The sequence below is a fragment of the Bubalus kerabau genome, chromosome 1, assembly GCF_029407905.1.
Source record: "Bubalus kerabau isolate K-KA32 ecotype Philippines breed swamp buffalo chromosome 1, PCC_UOA_SB_1v2, whole genome shotgun sequence".
NCBI classification, from domain to species: Eukaryota; Metazoa; Chordata; class Mammalia; order Artiodactyla; family Bovidae; genus Bubalus; species Bubalus kerabau.
In genome coordinates, this window is record NC_073624.1 from 264,365,888 (window position 1) to 264,390,032 (window position 24,145).

The 24,145-nt window shown below is 40.4% G+C and overlaps 1 protein-coding gene across 1 annotated transcript in view; it reads left to right on the forward strand.

Moving 5' to 3' along the window:
* The window catches only part of FAM81B (family with sequence similarity 81 member B), a 55,850-nt gene that overhangs the window by 31,104 nt on the left and 601 nt on the right, over positions 1-24,145 (forward strand). Inside the window, exons 6-9 of the mRNA XM_055565041.1 lie at positions 6,080-6,209; positions 11,217-11,323; positions 20,892-21,027; positions 22,782-22,977. Coding sequence (XP_055421016.1) covers positions 6,080-6,209; positions 11,217-11,323; positions 20,892-21,027; positions 22,782-22,977 — 569 coding nt within the window. The remainder of the gene's footprint in view (positions 1-6,079; positions 6,210-11,216; positions 11,324-20,891; positions 21,028-22,781; positions 22,978-24,145) is intronic.

Consider the following 24,145-nt stretch of genomic DNA (forward strand, 5'->3'; position numbering starts at 1 on the left):
GTCGCACAGAGTCAGACACGACTGAAGCGACTTAGCAGCAGCAGCAGCAGCACTCTATTTGATAGATTAGCCTCGTATGCAAAAAAGAAAAAGGCCAGCATGTGAAGGGCAGCCATACAGCCATGTATGATGGCTCTAGAAGCAGCCAGAGCAGACCAACCCTCTATCCATATTTGACTATTTGGGACCCCAAGGCAAATCTGCCTATCAGTTCAGTTCAGTTGCTTAGTCGTGTCTGACTCTTTGCAACCCCATGGACTGCAGCACACCAGGTTTCCCTGCCCATCCAACTCCCAGAGTTTGCTCAAACTCATGTCCATTGAGTCCATGATGTCATCCAACCATCTCATCCTCTGTCATCCCCTTCTCCTCCTGCTGCCTCCAAAATCCAGCATCAGGGTCTTTTCCAATGAGTCAGTTCTTCACATCAGGTGGCCAAAGTATTGGAGTTTCAGCTTCAGCATCAGTCCTTCCAATGAATATTCAGGACAAATTTCCTTTAAGATTGACTGGTTGGATCTCTTTGCAGTCCAAGGGACTTTCAAGAGTCTTCGCCAACACTACATTCAAAAGCATCAATTCTTTGGCACTCAGCTTTCACATTTCAAATCTGCATATGAAATAACTAAATTGTGTTGATGTGCAATTAAAAGCGTAAGACATGTCCTTTGAAGAGGCACTAATATTATTTGGATACTGTCAACCTTTGAAAAAGAGTGAGGACTTCTTGTTAAAGATATTTTTACTCCACTCTCCTCACCTGAGACATCTCCATGCCAGTAAAAATAAAAGAAGGAAAACAAAAATGTCACCTTTAACACAACATGGAAGTTGCTGCAACCACTAACGATAAACAGCACGCGTACCAGACAGAGATGTGTGGACCGAGTATCTTCCTCAGACCCGAAATATCATGATTTCCTCCAAATCAAGAGGCATCACCCCCAAAGGCACAGACCAAATCTGTTGAATAGAGGAGTATTAACCTAGGGGATGGGGTGAGTCACAGGAGAAATAGGAAATATCCTTGAGAGATTCAAGGCAGCAGCACAGAATAGCAGAGACGGCGGAGCTGAAGAGGCACTCATGACATTTATCATCTGGGATCCCCCCACCACTTCTTATCAGTTTATGCCTAAGAGAAACTGACTGAGGTGCAACCGGCTGAAGAGGGAGAAGAGTTGATAGTATCACGTTGAAGAATCCATGATGATGATGTGCTGTGAGATACACTGATCTGGTTTTCGAGGAGAGAATGGGGAGATGCACCCCTTCCCTGGGCCTAAAGAAGCAACAGACTTGATAGCGACGAGGCTGAGTAGAGGAGCTGGGCTACTTCCCCACGAAACACACCCTCACTGATCAGCGGGTGGCCAGGACCACAGAAGATGGTAGAGTGGGAGTTACAAAGAATCTGTGTGTGAAAGCCACCACCACCACCATGCAGGCAGAGATGGATGGATAGATGGCTAAAAGCACAAGGCTGATGAATACACCTCAAGACAGGAATTATCTGGAAAAATACAGGAACAGTTCAAATCCAAGTTTGAAACTTGGATTCTTGGAAACTTGGATTCTTGAATTCTTGGAAACTCCTGGTTTCCAAGAATTCATGAAAAGAAAAAGAAAAAGATTGCTGATTGAACTGTCGCACATAATTTTGCTCCTTCCAAAAGTCTAAGTAAAAAAGTATTTTTCTCTGTAAAACATAAGCCCACAAAGACAGGGAACATCAGCCTAGAAATGCTGGAACCTGGAAGGTACACATGTGGAAGCTGATTTAGCAGAAGAAATGAGACTGATTTTCAAGCCCTGGAATAAGCCGAGGATGACCTGGTTTCATGCCCATGGAATTCTCACAGGCTTAGGGGTGGGCTGGGCCAGGCACCTCTGAGAGTGTGGGTGAAGGTGGGCACTTGCCTCCAGGGAGAGGAACTAAGAGACACAGGGAGAGACGGAGCCAGGAATCACTGCGGTGTGTTCTTAGCCTTCTCATTATTACTGACTTTCAAACTACAAACATGTGTTACTTTGATTAAAAATAAGCGATAAAAAGGTTTTCCCCCGAAAAGAGATTATCAACTAGCAAAAGGAAATAGATAAACCAGAATTGCTCAGGGATAGGAGAAAGAAAAAAATTAAATATTACAGAGATTCAATCTACTTTTAGAAGCCCCTCCCCAAGAGAATACATACAACTGAAAACAAATTATTTCTTAAAAAACCTGAGCAAGTCACACAAAACAAAAAGAAAATGCTTTTTCATATAAAATGGTTATGGAGAAATGATGTATAGGGCAAAAAACAGAGACTCCATTTAGCAGAGAACTAAGAGGAGCGCCGAAAGAAGAACAAATTCTTCAGAAGAAAAAAAAATATGGATATAAGAGAAGAAAGATTTCTTGAAACAGATTAGAATCTGTAGATCAAAGGGGAAATGTGCAACACCAGAAAAATTTATATGAGAACAATTAAACCAAGATATCTTGGTTTGAAGTCACTAATTATTAAAAAGAAAGAATCACTAGAAGAAAGGAAAGCGAAAAAGAATCATTAGACATCCAGGTAGACTAAACGATCACATTAAGAAAGGAAAAAACTTAGTCATCTCAGACTTGTCCACGTCCAACACTGTCAGGTAAGAAGGGAGAAATGTCTATCCTGTTCTGAACAAAAGGAAAATGACTCAATAATGTTTTCTTTACCAAATTACCTTTCAAGTAGAACAGAACAGATGGGCATTCTTAAGCATTCAAGAATGTAAATAAACAGTCCAATGCTTATGGTCCCTTCGTTTGAACTCTGGATGACAAAATCTGGCCAACCAAGGAATAAATCAAAATAAGGATCTCAGATAAGAAATTATAGTTTTAAAACACTGGGACTGCCCTGGTGGTCCAGTGGCTAAGATTCCACACTCCCAGTGCAGAGAGCCCGGGTTCAATCCCTGGCCAGAGAACGAGATCCCACACGCCACAACTACGGGTTTGTGCGCCTCGCGGAGAATCAAGGATCCCGCGTCCTGTGCCTGGGACTCGGCGCAGCCAAATAAACGCATACATTTTAGAATGACTGTCTAATAGAGTCTAAATATAGAATGAAAGTTAAAGAGTGGGAACTCTAGGGGCAGAACACACTATAAACATTTAATCTGATATTTTTAAAATAGAAAAACATTAACAAAAACTGTTGGAAGAGCAAGTATATAAACATTTGTTTTCTCATTTTTTTTCCTTTGGCATAGGGTCAATGGAGAATAAAATTTCAAAATGGTAGTTGTAAAAAGTACAATGATTCCAAAAAAAAAAGTACAATGATTCCAATCTATGATAGCTTTTTATAACTTCATTTTTAGAAATATCTCTTGTAGTAGGGGTGTGTGTATACGTATACACACACACACACACACATACATACCTGAAGTTCAGCAATTGCTTCATTTTTCACTACAGTTACATTTCCTTAGGTTAAATTAAATTAAAATTCAATCTAATGTTTTTAACTAAAACTCATACATATAATTTGAATATTCTAAAATTATTTTATTTCTTCCTATCTCCATGTGTTTATATATGATGTGTGTACATATTATAATGGTGAATGAAATAATAACCAAATGTTAACAATGATTATTTCTTAAAAGTGGGATTTGGGATTATGTTAACACTCTTTTGTTCTTTTTTTGTATTGTGTGTAATTTTTTTATAACAGGAATTTGTTATTTTAATAGAAACAATAAAATCACTTCAAAGGAGAGAAAGAGAAATTTCTTTTGAAATATGGAGTACAGCCTTGAAAAACTATTAATCCTTGACCTCAGGGTGGAGTTAGGCTCGTTGGGTAGGAATGGGATGGGGTGAAAATAATTAGATGATAACTCTTAAGCTGAGGAAATAAATAATAACTGCTGATCTTGTGTGGGTGCTTCCTCCATGCCAGGTACTGGCTAAATGCTCTGCATTCATTATCTCCTTTTATCCTTAAATAACCCTATGCAGGACCACTCTTCAGGACAATCACTTATGGTTTGGAAGGCTGAGCATACAGCATTCCAGGAGACACTGTTCACATTACCCCCATGTGTCTGGCACACCCTGGCATTTTGCAGGGGACAAACTCTGCAGCTACATGCAGGGAGCGCAGCATTGGTACCCCTTTTCTCAGATAGGACTTCCCTGGTGGCTCATATGGTAAACATCTGCCTACAATTCAGGAGACCCGGGTTCAATCCCTGGGTTGGGAAGATCTCCTGGAGAAGGAAATGGCAACCCACTATAGTATTCTTGCCTGGAAAATCCCACGGACGGAGGAACCTGGTAGGCTATAGTCCATGGGGTTGCAAAGAGTGGGACACGACTGAGCGACTTCACTTTCACTTTTCTCAGATAAAGAAAACTGAAACTTACAGACATTAATAGAATTGTCCCAGATCACAAACCTGGGAAGCAGTAGAAGCCATACTCAAAGGCTGATCTACCTGACTAAATCCTGAACCACGAACCTACAACAGACAAACCAGTGGTCCCTGAGCAGGCAGCAGGTGGGCTGGGTGAGAGCTGGCTGGCAGCGGTGATAGCAACAACTATTTCCCTGCGTGCTAAGTCGCTTCAGTCATGTCGGACTCTGTGTGACCCCATGGACTGTAGCCTGCCAGACTCCTCTGCCCATGGGATTCTCCAGACAAGAACACTGGAGTGGGTTACCATGCCCTCCTCCAAAGGGTCTTCCTGACCCAGGGATCGAACCCCGCTTTCTTATGTCTCCTGCATTGGCAGGCAGGTTCGTGCCACCTGGGAAGCCCATTCCCACATTGCCCTTGATTCCCGTGTAGCCTTTGGGTATCTCAATGTGGACCAACATAAGAATATTCTATCCAACAGTGAGGCTGTTCTGACAATAACAGCTTGTATACACAAATGTGTAAAATGACTTTTGCCCTTGACTTAGGTGCTTCCATGCTGAATCAGATTAATCCCTGATTTTTCCTCCTGGCAGTCTGCCCACCCCTCAGCAGTGATTTGGTATCCTTTCAAGAAGTTTCTCAAGAGGTTATCTCACCTTTAGCTCAAATTTGACACCAAAATTAAGAAAAAGAAATTCATTTTTGGATCCTAAAGAAAATGTTGACAGCCACAGAACAATGTTTATAGCACTTATCGTGACAATATGAAAATATAGTTCCTAATAGATGTTATTTGATGACAGTCAAAACGGTTACTTGATAAAAGGACAAACTTCAAGGTGATGTCTGGTAACTCATTTATTAATACACCAAACACAAACCTACAGGGCTTTCTGTCCTACCCTTCACACAGATATGAGTGCACTGAAAGTGATAATACAGTAAGTAACCGGCTCTCTCCTAAGGGAGGCCTCGAGTGGAGTAGTGGGTGGGATTCCCTGACATTCTGGGAAGATGGCTAATCTGAATTTCAATGCCATTTCACTAGGGTTCCTCCCTGAAAATGCCAAATGCCACCTTATGCGCCAAAGCCTCATACACGTCTTAGTGTGGATTCTTTTTGTCCTAACCTAAGACAACACTTAACTGAGGCCACTTAAGGAGCAGGAGTTTTCACTGGGGCTAAGAGAAAAGATGCTGTCTTTTGAAGATGGGTTGGAAACCTCTGGTAGACTGGGACACTTTATCTAGCCAAAAGGGAATTGATGATCTGGGAGCCAAGACAAGAGGGCTAAAGGGAAGAAAGAGAATTCAGAACACAATATAGAAGAGGAAAAAGCTTCAGTTTTGCCTAACCATAGGCACCAGGGAGTATGCTCCAAACATCAAAATCTATTGGAACTCCTATAACTGAGTTAATATATCTTATGGCTGAAAATCTGTATCTACCGAGTTTCCCCCAATGTCTTCATCTACTCCAACTCAGTGCTTTAATTTGGGCCAGTGTTTCATTCAGGAAAAAAAGAGGAAGATGAGGGAGATTTCTGTATATGCCCCTACGTCTGCCAAGTCACTATTCAAAGAACTTTAGAATTCTTGCCATCAAATGAACGCATAGATTCTACTATAGTGTTAAAAATGTTATCAATCTCACATCTAACTTCATCTTGCCACTAGATGTGATTCCAGCATCATGAAGCTTTCTGGAGATATTCACTTCATCAGAAATGAGCACCAGCAACTTGAAAAAACGATTCAGGAGATGATATCTTCCCTACAAACTGTTTCTAAGAACTTGGATATGAAGGTAACTGAAAAATTTTGAAACTCTTATGTACTACTGCTAGAAGTAAGGGCTTCTCAGATGGTGCTAGTGGTAAAGAACTGGCCTATCAACTCAGGAGATGTAAGAGATGTGGGTTCGATCCCTGGGATGGGAAGATCCCCTAGGGAAGGAAATAGCAACCCATTCCAGTGTTCTTGCCTGGAGAATCCCACAGACAGAGGAGCCTGGCAGGCTATGGTCCATATGGTCACAACTGAAGTGACTTAGCATGCATGCATGCCAGAAGTAAGATCATTATGACTTTCCAAAATGCTCAAGCAGCAATTATTCAAAAGAACCCTTTTCCAAAGGGTTTAAGAATGACAGCTCATACATATACACCATGCATGTGGCCAGGTTAATCAACAAATACTTAATGAGTGCCTTGAGGAGCCTGGTGGGCCACAGTCCATGGGGTCACAAAGAGTCGGACAGGACTGAGAGACTAACACTTTCATATTTTCTTATGTTCCAAAACAGCCGCTCATTGGAAGCATATGCTACCTGAGTCTACGGTTGCCATCATTTCCTTACTTTCTAGGTTCTTCTCTCTTTTCTTTTTCTTCTTCTTCTTCTTCTTTTTTTTTTTTTTTTGGCCTTGCCATGTGGTATGTGGGATCTTAGTTCCCCGACCAGGGATTGAATCCTATTCTTGGACTGCCAGGGAAGGCCCTCCGGGTACAACTGGAGAGAACAAGCAAAGGAATTTTCCATAGAAGATATTCCTATTGAAGTTTCAGCATAAACCTGAGTTCATCACATTACATCCTAGCAATGGGTTATGTTTCTTACAAAATAATACACAAGTCCTTTGGCCTGGAATTTAAAGACCGTCTCTACACTGGCCCCTGCGTATCTCTACAGCTCACCCTCTGGCTTCCTGGCTCACCCTTTATACCAGTGGCGCAGAAGTACCTGTAGTTGACTTGCTCCAGAACACTGCACTGCCTCCGTGTTCTCTGTGCTTTTTGCCTGAAATGTTTACAGAATCCACCTGCAATGCGGGAGACCTGGGTTTGATCCCCGGGTTGGGAAGATCCTCTGGAGGAGGGAATGGCAACCCACTCCAGTATTCTTGCCTGGAGAATCCTATGGACAGAGGAGCCTGGCGGGCTACAGTCCATGGGGTCACAAAGATTCAGACACGACTGAACACCTAAGCACAGCACAGCATTTTCACCTTCTAAGGCACTGGTGTAATGAAAAGAGCCAATGCAAACTCTTTGATGCCCTACTTTGTCATGTACTTTGTGTGAGACAAGCACATCTCCTCTGAAGGCATTTGGGCAGAACAAAGTGAAAACCCTTTGGAAACGGGGGGAGATGAAAGCCTGGTGCTTGATTATTTGTTCACGGGAGTCCGTTTATAGAAAGCAGAAGGTACAGAGGAGGCACAAAGTTTACAGCGGTCCCATTGGGCTGGTCCATCTCCCTACAAACCCACCTAAACAGTCCTAATGGTTAGGGGGTTGATTATCTTAGTTTTTCAAGGTAATCATACCAACGACAAATCATAACAGCTTTATGTCTAGTTTTCTGATTACTTAAGGATTTGACCAGAACTTCCAGAACATTGTTACATAAAAGTGGTCAAAGAAGGCAGCTTATCTAGTTCCTGATTACACTGGAAATGTCTTTGCTGTTGGCTATTGGTTTGATTTATTCTTAATTATATTAAGAAAGTACCCATCAATTCCTACTTTACTTAAATTTTATTAGAACTGAACATTTAACTTTATAAAATGCCTTTTGTACATTAACAAATGCCTAATTCAGCATGATTGGTTTTTTGGTTTGGGTTTTTTTTGTTAGCTTGTTTATTTTTTTGGCCTTCTAATGTGCTATGCCAAAGCATTTCCCAATGCTGAAACATTCTGGCATTTCTGTAATGAAAATTGTACAGTCTTTGTAATAACTCAGTATTTAATTTTGCATCTAAATTCAAAGGTGATATTAGATTCTAGTTTCTCTCTCCTTAGTTTTTTTAAGGTAATACATACATGATTCAAAATCAAATCTATATGAGAAAATACACCCTGAGAATTTCCACTTCTGTATCTGTCCCCAGTAATCACATCCATTCATGCTACTCACAGGGAACCATTTTTATTAGCCTATTATGAATCCTTTCCATATGCCTTTACATGTAGTTCAGTTCAGTCCAGTTGCTCAGTCGTATCTGACTCTTTGCGACCCCATGAACCGCAGCACACCAGGCCTCCCTGTCCATCACCAACTCCCGGAGTTCACCCAAACCCATGTCCATTGAGTCAGTGATGTCATCCAACCATCTCATCCTCTGTCGTCCCCTTTTCCTCCTGCCCTCAATCTTTCCCAGCATCAGGGTCTTTTCAAATAAGTCAGCTCTTCGCATCAGGTGGCCAAAGTATTGGAGTTTCAGCTTCAACATCAGTCCTTCCAATGAACACTCAGGACTTTACAGGTAGAAGCAAATACAATTCATATTCTTATTTCCTCCTTTTTACACAAAAGATAACATATTATAAGTGTATTACTATGCGCCTGTTTTTTTTTCTAAACAAACATACCCCAGAGACCCATCCTATCAGTACATGGAGGGCTTCCTCATTCTTTTTACAACCGTGTACTCTTCCTCTGTGTATAATAGCTCTTTTAATCAGTCTCTCATGGATCAACATTTGGATCCTTTTCACTAATTTGCTCTTTCAAACAACGCTACAGTGTGTAACCTTGCGCTTATGTCATTCTGTATGTCTGTAGAACAAATACCCAGAAGTGGGATTGCGGTGTCAAAGGCACTGTGCTTATTCTCTTGAAAGATCTTGCTCTCTGCAGTTTTTACCATATTGCATACCCACCAGCAATATATAAAATGTCCTATATCCCCATTGCCGCACCACTGAGTGTTGTTTGACTTTCGAATTTTACCTTTCTTAAAAGAAAAGACATCTCTGTTTTAATTAGCCTTTCTTATTACATGTTTTCATTTACTTAAGAGCTAGTTGTATTTCTTTTCCAGTGAGCTACCTGTTCATATCTTTTATCCACTTCTCTACTGGGCTATTGTTCTCTTTCTTTTCAATTTCCAGGAGCTTTTTATACATTAGCAAGGTGAGTTGATTCCCTACACTGTGAGCTGCAAATACATTTTTCCAGTTTTTCTTTCAACTTTTGCTTTGTACACGGTCTCTATTTATAGCTGAATTTATCAGTCTTTTTACATGTGTATGTGGCTTCTGAGATTTGAAGTCACAGAGCTTCCTCACACAAAGGCTTGAAAGAATTGCTTATATTTTCTTCTAACACTGTCAGGGATTTATTGTTTATATTCAAATCCTTGATACATTTTGGAATTTTTTTCTAAAATAGGATTGCCTTCATTATCATTTTAATTATTGAAACCTTGTAGCGTTTTTAATATCTGATAGGGCTAGTCTCTCCACTGTTTCTTTTTTCTCTTTTCCTACTTATAATTGCTTTTGCAAATGATTTTAAGATTAGCCTGTCTAGGTCCAGCAAGTAAACTGACAGATAACTCTGCTTCAATTTTAATTGAAATCATGTAAAATTTATAAATTAACTTTCAAACTGACATAGTCATAATGCTGAGTATTTTATCCAAGAACATAGGATACTTTCCATTTCTTCAGGTTTGCTTTCGTATCCTTCAGGAGTGGTTTCAAATTTTCCTCATGTAGATTTGTCGTTATTTTAAATATATTTTGAGACTTCATCCTTTTTTTTTTTTTAGTTAATTGTAATGGGAGTTTTATTATACCTTCTAACTACTTGTTAGTTGTGTATTATAAAGGCTGTATTAATTTTATACTTCAAGAATTGTCTTCTTGATTATACTAATTTTTCATTTGGTCTTTGGTTTTTCCAGATACACAATCATATGATTTATAAGTAAAAATAATTTGGCCTCCCTCACCTTTTTCCATTTTCATATACATAATTTCTTTTCTCTAAGTGTTTTGGATAATAACTCTGGTATAATATTAAGTAATAATGCAGAGACAGAGGGCATCCTGGTCTTGTTCCTAACTTCAACAGAAATGCCCCCAGTGTTTCTCCTCTGATGGAAGAAATAAACTTTCTCAATAAATCTGTTTCCGGATGGCTCAGACTGTAAAAAATCTGCCTGCAGTTCAGGAGACCCAGGTTCAATCCCTGGGTCAGGAAGATCCCCTGGAGAAGGAAATAGCTACCCACTCCAGTATTCTTGCCTGGAGAATCCCATGGAGAGAGGAGCCTGGCGGGCTGCAGTTCATGGTGTTGCAAAGAGTTGGACACAACTGAGCTACTAACACAGCATCATTCCTATTTTACTAAGGTTTTGCAAATCAAGAAAGTTTATAAAAATAAATGCCTTGTGATATAATATAATGGACAGCATAATGACTATAGTTAACAGTACTGAGTTGCGTATTTGAAAGTTGCTAAGTGAGCAGATCCTATGTTTAAAATGTCCTAAGTTATTTCACTTGGAATTTATTTGTGCTCATGTCAGAATTCTACCTAGAAATTCCTGAGGCCTGATCTGAGACCACTCAGGTGTTTTCTTTGCAGAGCCCAATCGTGCATTGCAGCATTTATTCAATAGCCTGTGGTGAGCCTGTACCATTGGTCATCTCATGTGTCCTGAGGATATAGTGGTGATAGAAGATAGAGCGGCTTACATTGTAACTGGGGAGACAAAGTAAAGCAACAATCAAACCAACAAACTGATAAACCAATGTCAATAGCTTGCTCTTGTTATATCATTAGATGGTTTCTGATCAAAAAGATCATTATAGACAGCAGAATGGAACATGCCCCCATTGTTCTTTCCCTGAAGGTATTGCTATAACTGTTGAATCATCCCTTTGACAAAAATCATTTTCAAATGCAAACATGCTTTAGGCTCAAGTCTTTATTCTGGGCTCCTTTAGGAATAAAGTATAATGAATGTAAGTGCTAGTGGTTTTGTTCACACAAAAAAGCTCCCTTTTGTACTTTCATTAGGTAATGCAGCTCTTAGAAAAGATAGAGGCTTCCAGTTCTGAGCAAATCTCAAATTTAAAGATGGTCCAGGGGGATTATCGCCACGAAATGAACCTTTTGGAGTTCAAGTAAGTGAATGAAAGATTTTTAATTCTGTTTAATGCATTCCAAAGGGTTTTGCCTAATGAAAGCATTAGCACTAAATAAAATCCTATTCCAGGAATTTGAACCTGGCCAAGAAATAAAGCAACACACTGATGTGCAGAGAATATTTTATACTAAAGGGATTCATACCATATTTCAATTGAAGAAATATGCATATTAATTTGCCATCCTCATTTGCATAATATCTCAACTGAAATGACACTTTCTGATAAGAGTACAATTTTAACTTATCAATTGTACACTAAAATGCCTCAATGTAAAGCACAATTGAACATACATAGATTCCATGAAGTTATCAAATAATTTTTTTAAGTTTGATTCATTAGCTTTTCCTTTAAGATTTTTTTCTAAGACCCTCTGCTTGCTTCTTTTCAGTATCCCTATTTGAATACTATTTGTAATCCCACATTACACTGAGTTTTCCCCTGTGCAATGGAGAAAGCAATAAAGGAGATAAGACTCCACATTCAAATTCTTGGCCTCCTTGTCCTCAACTCCTCCTATTTAAATAACCACCATTTCCTGGCATCATAGTACCAGCAAAGGACATTCTAGATACTTAGATGATACCACCTTGTGGTTGAGTCACTCAGTCCGGTCTGACTCTGAGAGCCCATTGACTGCAGCACGCCAGGCTGCCCTGTCCTTCTGTATCTCCCAGAGTTTGCTCAAGCTCATGTCCATTGAGTCAGTGATGTAATCCAACCATCTTGTCCTCTGTCTTCTCTTTCTCTTCCTGCCCTCAGTCTTTGCCACCATCAGGGTCTTTTCCAGTGAGTCAGCTCTTCACATTAGGTGATCAAAGTATTGAAGCTTTAGCATCAGTCCTTCCAATGAATATTGTGAGTTAATTTCTTCTAAGATTGACTGGTTTGATATTCTAGCTGTCCAAGGGACTCTCAAGTCTTCTCCAGCACCTTCATTATGGTCCAACTCTCATATCCATACATGACTACTGGAAAAACCATAGCTTTGACTATACGGACCTTTGTCGGCAAAGTGATGTCTCTGCTTTTTAATATGCTATCTAGGTTTGTCACAGCTTTTCTTCCAAGAAGCAAGTGTCTTAATTTCATAGCTGCAGTCACTGTATGCAATGATTCTGGAGCTCAAGAAAGTAAAGTCTGTCACTGTTTCCATTGTTTCCCCATCTATTTCCATGAAGTGATGGGACTGAATGCCATAATCTTCATTTTTTGAATGCTGAGTTTTAAGCCAGCTTTTTCACTCTCCTCTTTCACCTTTATCAAGAGGCTCTGTGCCTTCTATTCTTGTTCTTTCTCCACTCTGTCCCACATCAACTTCAGTTTAATGTCTTGGTCAAATCATAATCATGAATATACTCTCTCTCCATTCTCCTCCATCTCTACCATATTTCATTAAATCTAAGTGCCACCGACTATAAAATGTACCAGTGTATTCTTGTACCTCTAAGACTTGAAGCTAACAACTAAACAGTGTATGCTAAGTTGCTTCAGTCATGTCCAACTCTATAACTCTATAGACTGTAGCCTGCCAGCCTCCTCTGTCCATGGGATTCTCCAGGCAAGAATACTAGAGTGCCATTCCTTTCTCCAGAACATCTTCCCAAACTGATGGCTTGAAATTGGGTATCCCACATTGCAGGCAGATTCTTTACCATCTGAACCACCAGTGGTCATCACTAAAACTCAAAGAGAAATAGGTGTCTTGGGTAAACAGAAAATACCTACTCTCTTCATTCTCTAAAAACGCTTGTCTAGGTTCTTAAATTCTAGCACAATGAGGGTGCTCAGTAAATATCTATGTCATGTCTGATCTAATCCCTTTAGTTTAGAATTAAGATAAAGTGTCCATAGGAGAAACAGAAAAGTAAACTCTTTCTAGAAGTACAGTTTAAGAATGGATTTTATTGGGGGAGCAAAGGAACTTATTATCTGGAGTGGAAGACTGGCTTAAAGTGGTCAAAAATACTAACAAACCGAAAAGAGGGGAAAAGTAAATGTTTGAGATCTAGGGATGACTGCTTCACTGATGTTGTTGCCTACTTTTTCCACCTTCAGTCCTGTGGGAAATTGGCTTATAGACGAATCATCTAAATAGTTAAATTTGAATATGGATACTTTTGTAGTAGTATAAACCGGAATCCTTTCTCATTTGAAATAATGAAGCCTTAAAATTTCATTAGTATTACAGTACTTAGTTTATAAGCCAGATTTTTCCCCAGGGAAATACTTATTAGTCTATAATTCAATTACACAATAGACATTTATTTAAAATTTCTCCACTTATTTTTTAAATTAAAAAGTAGTATGCATCATTGTAACAAATAAAATAAGGTAAAGATAAAAATAGAGGTCACCATTCAGGCTACCTAATGTAACCAGTGCAAACACCAGGAATGTATTTTTCCTCACTTTCACCCTTGTTGATATAAATATGTAACAGAAAAGGGAGATTTTATGTATATACTATATAATATGTATTTAGCATAGATTATATACGAAAGAACATGTGTTTTTAAAATAAATCCTATACACATTACTTAATAACTTTTTTTTTCAGTATATGTTGGTATCTCTCTAAATCAGTGAATATTATTCTAGCATTATTTTTCACAGCTGCATAATATTTTAACTTACAGATATGCCATAATTAAATCAGCTATCTTACTGATAAATAGATCTTTTCCAATTTATAGCTACCAATTTATATAAACAAAAATTTCCAGTTTATACAAACAAAAATTATTGTATGTATACCCTTAAATTTCCTTAGATATAGGTACTTTTATTTCTATAGGCAAAATTCCTAGGTCAGAGTTTATATTAATTTTTATAAATTTATTTCTAAAAATGTAGCAATTTACTCATACCAGCAATGCCTGGGAAGGACTTTCTGTGTATTCTTATTCACACTGAGTATTCTTTTTAATATTTTCCAATTAAAGGGTGAAAAATAGCATCTCTTTCTTTCATTTGCATTCCCTTCACCCTTTGAATTTCTGTGAATTGCCCATTTTTTACCATTTATTTTCAACACTTTCTTATCTACTGGTAGGATTCCTTCACATTAGGGATATTAACCCCTTGGGCTATATATTACAAAGTATTCTGTTCCAAGAGAAAGTGAGGTGGGTAGGGCTTTTTTTTTTTTCAATCAGAGCACTTCTCAAAGCAAAGTGGGTCAAGTATAGTACTTGCTTTACTTTTTTAAGAAAAAAGAAAACTGTTTCTGAACAAAGAGACTAAAAGTTTTTAGTAACGTTAAAGGGGAAGTTTAATTGGCAATTTTTCGCATTTAGAAATTTTAACAAATTCAAGTTTGATGGTAGACGGAACATATTTTATTAATATATTGAACTTAAAAGCCACAATATTGTCTGGGAGTTTTCTAGTGAGTTCCGTGCTTTGGCACAGAAGTGATCATTTGATCTGACAAAGGAGACGCACAGGCTGTGTCATCTGGACCTCTGCACGGAGCCTCCTCTTTCCAGAAGGGCCCTAGTCAGATGGTCAGCTAAGTAATGTCCTCAGCCAACAACCGAATGCTTATAGAGCAAGTCTCAGGCATCGTGAACTATGGCTGCCTTTCAACAAGGGGCTAGAAGAGGCAGCACTCCTCGATAGCTCTTGCTGCTGCTGCTGTTCAGTTGATAGTGAATTATAAGAAAAAGCATTTGGCCAATGAAGCAAATGTGTAGAGTCAAGTCTTACTACACAGCTTTGAGGTGCTGTTACGGTAGAAAACAAATCAGAGCAAGGACCTGTCTCATTCGTCTACGTATCCTCAGTACCCAGCACATTTAGGTACAAATAGAAACAATGAACAAAGGAATGTGTTAAGTATCTATAATACTTAAGTTGTGTTTTGGAAAATCCAAAGATACATGACCATAGACAGTAGGGGAGAAAACACATAAATAAGTGAAAAGCTCATTAACAGGTAAAGTGAAAGTTGAGATATTAAATGAAATATATCAGTAGGGAAATAATAAATAGTCATTGTCATTTATAAATGCCTACCAATCACTAAGGGCTTCCCAGGTGGTTCACATGGTAAAGAATCTGCCTGGCAAGAAGGAGATGTCGCTTCAATCCCCAAGTTGGGAAGATCCCCTGGAGAAGGAAATGGCAACCCACTCCAGTATTCTTGCCTGGAAAACCCCATGGACAGAGCAGCCTGGCGGGCTACAATCCATGGGGTCATAAAGAGTTGGACCCAACTTAGTGACTAAACCACCACCACCACCACCCTCCACCAATCGCTAAATGCTCATGCAGCTCATGTGCACTCAGCTCTGCCAGCTGAGTCTTATCTTCATTTCAAACACAAGGTAACTCATAATCATGGAAATTAAATAATTTGCCCAAAGTCACACAGTAAGAAAGTGTCTGACTCCAAATCTCAGGCTATTTGTGTCAATCTGTGATGCTTCCATCTCATAATTTCACATATTATAGTAAACTAACTGTGCTATGACCAACCTAGACAGCATATTAAAAAGCAGAGACATTACTTTGCCAACAAAGGACCATCTAGTCAAAGCTATGGTTTTCCTAGTAGTCATGTATAGATGTGAGAGTTAGACTATAAAGAAAGCTAAGCACAGAAGAATTGATGCTTTTGAACTGTGGTGTTGGAGAAGACTCTTGAGAGTCCCTTGGACTGCAAGGAGATCAAACCATTCAATCTTAAAGGAAATCAGTCCTAAATATTCATGGAAGGACTGATGTTGAAGCTAAAACTCTAATACTTTGGTCACCTGATTCAAAGAACCAACTAATTAGAAAAGAGCCTGATGCTGGCAAAGATTGAAGGCAGGAGAAGGGGATGACAGAGGATGAGATGGTTGGATGGCATCACTGACTCAATGGACGTGAGTTTGAGCAAGCTCCAGGAGCTGGTGATGGACAGGGAGGCCTGGCATGTTGCAGTCCATGGGGTCTCAGAGAGTCATATATGACTGAGCGACTGAACTGAACTGAGCTGTGCTACTGAAATTTAGAAAAGGGAATGATCAGGTGCTCAAAACTGATGGTCTGAGGCTATGAAGATACTGGAATTTGAACTCAAGTATAATTTGTAACGAACAGTAAACAAAAGTCTTTATCAGAGTGAAGTTGAAATTTCTTTTTAACTACTGTCACTCATTAAAAACCATAGAACACTGAGAAAAAATTCATTTGAGGTTATTGCTATAAAGGGCTTCCCCTGTGGCTCAGCTGGTAAAGAATCCACCTGCCATGCAGAAGACCTGGGTTCAGTCCCTGGGTTGGGAAAATCCCCTGGAGAAGGGGAAGGCTACCCCTCTAGTGTTCTGGCCTGAAGAATTCCATGGACTGTATAGTCCATGGGGTCACAAAGAGTTGGACATAACTAAGCAACTTTCACTCACTCACTATTGGTATAAATTTAGTTCAGAAAAATGTTTCTTGAAATTTCTTGTTTGTGACATAAAACTTAGACTCAATCTCTAAAGAAACAATAGTACCTAATCTAAAGACTTATTCAGATACAAAAAATGAAAACTTCTTCTGTGTTTATAACCCATCAAATGGCACTAAATCTTTCTATATTCTCGTGTAGTTAGTTAAAGCCACCATCTGAATTCTCAAAAGCCTGGTAATAGTAACAGCTTTCAAGAATTCATAATATTTATGTCTTCTAAAAAAGTTCATTCAACAGATGGTTGGATGCAAGACCACTGGGTTTGAGACATGAGAGAGCTGGTAAAACTAGCCCAGGATGGGGCTATGTCCTCACTTAGGTATGTCATCTGCAGGGAGGTCACTGGGATACTTGTTCCAAGCCCCACTCTCTGCCCTCACCATTCCCTCTCACCACAGCCATGGGTTTCCCAGGTGGTTCAGTGGTTAAGAATCCGCCTGCCAACACTGGAGACACAGGAGATGAAGTTTCGATCCCTGGGTTGGGAAATCCCTTGGAGGAGGAAATGGCAGCCTACTCCAGTATTCTTGCCAGGATAATCCCATGGACAGAGGAGCCTAGCAGGCTACACTTCATGGGGTCACCAAGACTCAGATGTGAGGGAGCACGCCTGTGCACGTGCACGCACACACACCCACCCCTCTCTACACTGGGCTCTCGTGGTGTCTACAGAGCCCCATTAAATTTTCTTTTACTCTTCTGTGACTTTCTCCCCTATAATTGCCTTTGGTGTGCATTTTAACCTGATTCTATCAGTGTGAAAAAATGTTCAAAATCAGGCTTTATCTCATGTTTGTGCTAGTGAGGTCTCTGGCCATAATTTAAAAGTCTGATTTATGATTTAAGGAAAAGGAAAGAAAGAGTTACCTATCACTCCATCTGTCTATCTACCTCCTCACGTACGTAACTACATCTGATCAAGATACTCCCATAACCGGTGATGTAGAGAATTTGAGAACTAAAATGTGTCATCTAAGATAAATTCATCCTATTGAGATTATACATGTATGTTCTATAATTAACAGAACAATAATTCTTATATGGCAAATCATGTCCATTATGTTACAGAAAAGTCAAAAGAAACGAAAACATTTATATAAACCACTATTTTTATCCTTTTTACCTTTCAAGGAGAATGCTTTTAAATAATGCCTTTCTATTTTAATAAGCTAACAATAGACAGGATCTGACCTCTGACTGTTACCAGGAAAGTGAGTTTCCAGTTACAGGCAAAACCTTGTGATAAGAAGATCATAAAAAGTAATTCATTCTTTATGGTTTATTTTAATTTCAGAATTTCAATTACTGCCATGTCCTTCCAGAGATATTACCTGGGTACATTTAATGGTTCCTTGATTGTCAGAGGGATTTTAATATTTTATTACTGATGAGAGTAAATGTTCTATTTACACACTGAAGGTGAAAACTGAAGGGCGGATTCTTGATGGTAAAGCTATCTTAGTTATCTGGGGATTTACTCTCCCACTTAACCATCACAATTAATCCTTTCACGAGAGAAGGGAAGATGAAAATCAAAGATTAGGTCTCTAAATAGCTTGATGTGTCTATGATTTGCTATTTGTTAACAGCCCTAATAAAAGGTATTCAATGAGAAAGAATAAATCATTTATTCAGCCTCTGCTTAACTGAGCATTTCTATATTCCAGGCATGGTTCACAGCCATGAACAAAGCAAAATCCTTGCCTTCACTTTCTAGTGGAGAAGACCTACATATTATGTATCATGTGATGATGAGCATTTTGAAGAAAAATAAAGAAGGGTAAAGGAATAGGGAGCATCAAGAAAATTTTCTGTGATAAGGTTGTGCTTGAATATAAATATAAATGAAATTAGGGCAGGAGCCATTGTACATTCTCAGGAAGAGTGTTCTAGACAGAGGCAGCAGTTGGCTAAACAGATATTGTCCACCTATCCACTGGGGGGGGGGCTAATTTATCTGAGATCCAACATCTGTCATTAGCCAGCAGCATAAGTGTTTAAAAAGCAAGCTTAAACTAAGAACAGGATGAATAATCAACTTCATCTTCTTCACTATTGAGAAACTTACCCACATCAAGGATAAGTTTCTATGCTGACACTTTCTTTGTGAAAAATATTCCTCTCTGTATCAAAAAGTATTAATTCAGAAAGATGGAGACCAGAATTTAGCTATTACACTACAACAAATACAAGTACTGAAAAAGTAACTCCCTTTTCCATTTCTGGATTTCATCATCCAAATCTGTTTCTCAACCTTGGCACTATTAGCATTTGGCAGGATAATTCTTTGTTACGAGGCTGTCCTGTTCACGGTAGGATGTTTACCCACCATGGCTCAGTAGCACCTCCCATTCGTGACAACCCAAAACGTCTCCAGACATTGCTAACTGACCCCAAGTCTACATAAAAATGGAAATGACCTCACTATCATCTTTTCCAACTGACAGTCCAAACACTTTTTCAGGAGAGCTAAAGCAGCATGCAATTTGGTACTGTCTAGCACGCCTTAGGCAATTTCCAGTGATAAATGTCACACACCAAATTAGCTGCATGTAACTTTTCCTGAAACCATTAGAGTAACTATTATTTCAAGCAACCCCACAGTTTGCTACTGCTGCTGCTAAGTCACGTCAGTCGTGTTCGACTCTGTGCGACCCCATAGACGGCAGCCCACCAGGCTCCTCCGTCCATGGGATTTTCCAGGCAAGAGTACGGGAGTGGGGTGCCATTGCCTTCTCCAACCCCACAGTTTAAGGTAGTCTGAATATTTTCAATAACAAATGACATGCCCTTTTCCTGCGATCTAATATTTAGCCTAAACAGAATTCGAATGTGACATCTTATCATGAGCAAATCACAAGCAGAAAACACCTTTAGAAACCACTCCCCAGGCCCTATCACCCCTCTTATCAATCATTTCAGATGAGGACTCCCCTCTCACACTCTCAGCTACTCTGCAATGAATTTTCAAACTAATGCTACATGATTCCAGTCCTTTTAATTTTAGCAAATTAGTGCTATAGTCCATGGGGTTGCAAAGAGTCGGACATGACTTAGGGACTGAACAGCAACAATGACATCTACTTCTGTTTAAATCCTTCATTCTGTTATTTAACAGTCCTATTGTGCATTGACTTGATGTGAGCAGTTCCTTCCTGCACACTTCTTGATTTTTCTGATTTTGCCCCACTTGAGTAACTCAGCATCTCTCTAAATCCACCCCCCACCCCCGCAAAGAATAAAGAATCCACTCAGAGATCCACTGGTGACACGTGGGGACTTCACTGAAGGTTTGCCAGAAGCAGAGATGACCACCGAGGAGCATCTCCCTTGGACACTCTGCTTCCCAAAGTCCATTTGGTCTCTCTCCTTTCTCCCTTCCCCATTTCTCCCTCTGACTGTCCTCTCTTGCCCAGCACCTCCTCAGCTTCACAGTTACCCTAGCAGAGAAAAGATTTGGCCAACTACTGCTCTTCGCCAGACTTCCCATAGCTAAGAATGGCTTTTACACTTTCTAATCATTTTTTAAAGGAAAAGGTATACTTCATGACATCACATGAAAGTTAAATTTCAGTGTACATAAAGTGTCATTAGATGATAGCCACCTCATTTCCTCATCATTTATTAAAAAAAAAAAAAAGCCTATAATTTGTATCATGTGGGGCTGCTTTCCCACTGGGCGGGCAAATGGTTGCAAGGGAGACTACATGGCCTGAAAAGCCTAAAATATTTACTATGTAACTTCTAGAGAAAAGGTGGTTTGCTAACCTCTACCATAGACTAATACCATGCCAAGTGACTTGTTGAAGTAATTCTTCTGCGTACACACACACACTACAGCCTGGGTACTGACAGGCGATGGCACACACAGATGGCACAGGCCTTTGTGTGTGTGGACGTGTGTTTCAGGCTGTGCAAACGGGTGCTGTCGGCAGGGACCCAGTGTGTGCTCCCTTACCCACCCCCCATCACCCCTAAGTGTTTGCTGGGCACATGGACCCTCATCATCAAAAAAAAAAAAAAATGGCAGAGTTTTCAATAAATGTCTGTTTTATGCATAAATTTACTTATTAAAATAGAACAAACTACTTTCCCCCCTAGATTTAATTCCCTTTCATTGAATCTATATGAGGAAATGGATAACCATCAAAAACGGACAGAAAACCAGCTCATCAAATACGAACAAGAGCAGCTCAGCCGTGCAAACCAGTGTCTGGCCCTCCTGCAGGAGAAGCTGGTAAGGGCTCTGTTATCCCCTGTCTAGATGTGAGCGGTGAGTCTGGGTCTCGAGAGCCACACTTGAAACCTCACAGTTACCTTCAGTGCCTCAGTAACTGACTTTTTAGCACTGGAATAGGAATCCAGAGGCCTGCCTTCTGGTCCTGTCTGCTACTCCTCAAGTCTGTGCACTCCCACGCCTCCTGGTATCTCTCCCTGTACCAGAATAACACAAAGAGGGCTTTTTAAAGCACAGATTCCTGGCCCCAACCCAGAGCTGAAGCATCAGACAGACCCTCCAGAGCCTCCCTTGGGCATCTGCTCCGGGATAAGCTTCTTGGGTGATGCTCAGATACGATAAAACCTGAAAACTGCCTTAAACAAGTCGTTTTTACCTCTCTGGAGATCCACTGGTAGATCAGAGGAGGTTTTCAAAACTCCTTCTCCAGGGCAGACCTTGTAGAGACACCCCCAGGCTTCCGGGTGAGGCGACAGGCACATACAGGAAATCTATCGCCGGCTCGCTTCTCCAACCAGCAATGCCGGCCACGCTCCTGAGCCCTGACGGGAGAGCAGCACGGCCAACCTTGCAGGTGACTCAAATAAGATGATTCTGGAACTTCAGGAAAGCGGCTTTCGGCAGCCCGGGAAAGGACGCTCCTATTACTCAACCTGAGCTTGTTGGCATGGATGGAGGCAGGAGTCCCAGAGAGGGAGGTCAACGTTACAGATTTATCACTGATACGGCTGTTGAAGGACGTGCGGTCCGACCTGCAGCCAACCGGGCCCGCTGGTTCGGCTCCGGGTTTAGGCAAGACTCCTCCACCAGTTCTAGGCGGCACTAGGTGAGAACACGGTCATCTGCGGGCAAAAGGCGCCTATCACAAGGAAGAGAGGCTGGAACCCACCCGCGTTTCTCCCTTCCCTGCAGGGGAGTGAGGAGGAGCAAAGAAGCTCGTTGTCTCAGGCTGCCTCTGCAGCCCCACCCTGCTGCATGTTAGAATCACCTGGGGAGCTTGTAAATGCCATCAACTCCTGGGTTCAACTCAGCCCCATTAAATCAGAATTGTGTGTAGGGGTAGGGTGGGGTTGGGGGGAGGGGGGTGGTGGATAATGGGCTAGGTGATTCTAATAGAAAGCAGAGATGGAGAATCACTATCCTGCCTGAAGCCTGTCCACATAGAGGTAGGAAGCTCAGGGAATAAGAACCTCTAATACTTAGGAGAATGTCTCAGGAGCTCAAGTTAAGCAGGACGTAAAATGCCTTTCTTGGCAACACTTCTTTAAATGCTAAAATTCCAAATCCTCCAGGCATTTCATAAGGACCACAGCCCTTTCTCTTCTCCCATAGCATGTAGAATTTCAGAAACTACAAATGAACAAGGTCAAATAAAGGAATTAACTTACACTTGTGAATAGCTTCCCTGGTGGCTCAGATGGTAAAGCGTCTGTCTACAATGTGGGAGACCCAGGTTTGAGTCCTGGGTTGGGAGGATCCCCTGGAGAAGGGAATGGCAATCCACTTCAGGACTATTGCCTGGAAAATCCCATGGACAGAGGAGCCTGGTGGGCTACAGGCCATGGGGTTGCAAAGAGTCAGACACGACTGAGTGACTTCACTTCACTGTGAATAGCTTTAGATCCAAGGGAACCTGGTTTAGAAACTCATGTTTATCACAGGAAAGCAAACTTGTTTGTTAAAATGCATTTTCTAAGATGAAATTCAAATCCACAAAGGTTTTCAGAAGTTTTATCACATGACCTCTTTTGTAGGATATGTCTGAAAAAAACATGGAAGAAAAATTACTGAAGCTTTCAAGCAAGTTAGAGAATTTCACTAACACAGAGAAGTATGAAGTAGATCTAAACAAAATAAAGCATACAGAAAATAAACTATCCAAGAAGATGAGCCAACTGGAAAAGCAGATCTGGGATGAATTAGAGAAAATGCAGGATGAATACCAATCAGGTGAGCAGGTACTTTAACTGAGTCAGGAACATCAGTCCTTTCTTATCCAGTCCTTCAGGGTTTTCTACTTTGAGCTAATGGCCAGGGAGCAATCTTGTCATTAGTCAAGAGACATCCTTGGTATTTCATCCGACTTTCCTAAATAACCCATAGAATGTCAGCATATCACTGGAGGGAAGGTAAATATACAAATTTAGTTTCTCATTCACAGGTTGCAGGGTCACAAGTTGCCATTGCTGTGAGATTTATTGTTTAGTCTCTAAGATCATAGAATCATAAAATTGTCAGACCTGGAAAATCCTCAGAGATCATCAAGACCTGACTTGTGGTTATATCATGAAATTAAGAGTCTAGGTCAGATGTCCCTCATTGAACTGCAGGTAATGAGCCTGGACGGTTGTCAAACTGGAGACCTGACCTTTAGAAGTCGAGAGAGAGAGAAATGAGTGAGCAGAGTCCAGTATAATGACTGCTTTTCTTCTTAAGGAGGCTAATGGCAGCAGTGTCAAGCTGAGCTAACATCAAAGAGGATTAATTCGAAAGGCTCATCTAATTTGTCAAAAGGAAGGATGGGGGGACAGGTGCAGCGGAGCAGTCATCTGCCTCGAGCCACAATTTTGAGAATTACCAGGAATCAGAAGGTTCCGGTATGAGAGACAACCCCAATTTAACTGACCCAACTTTTAGGGCTGTGCTTGCTATTTACCCATTAAAGATGGAATTTACTCATTCTGTTAGTACAATCCCAGTATGAACTGAAGAGTAATTTGTAATCTATATGTTTCTGTGTTCTACTAAGTGAGAGCTTAACAAATGGGGACTCCCAATTAATGGTTTGCTTTTATGCCTTTAACAAAAATGTGTTGAGAAATGACTATGCGAAAGCCTCCAGTGAATAAGCAATGGGCTGTACCCTAAGAAGCTTGAGGTCTGGTAGGCTGTGGTCCTGAGTGGCTGGACTGTGGTATAACAGAGACACAAAGTGCTGGGGGCAGGCGTGGGGAGCAGCTGGCAAGGGACCATTCCTTAAGTCCTTCAAACAGGTTGCTTTCAGAGGTTTAAAATCTCATCTGTGGCCTTTACCTTCAATTTTGTAACAAGAATAAAAAAAGAGATCATCCAAATTTCTTGCCCAAGTGGACAGAAAGAAAATATTTTCAATTTCTCT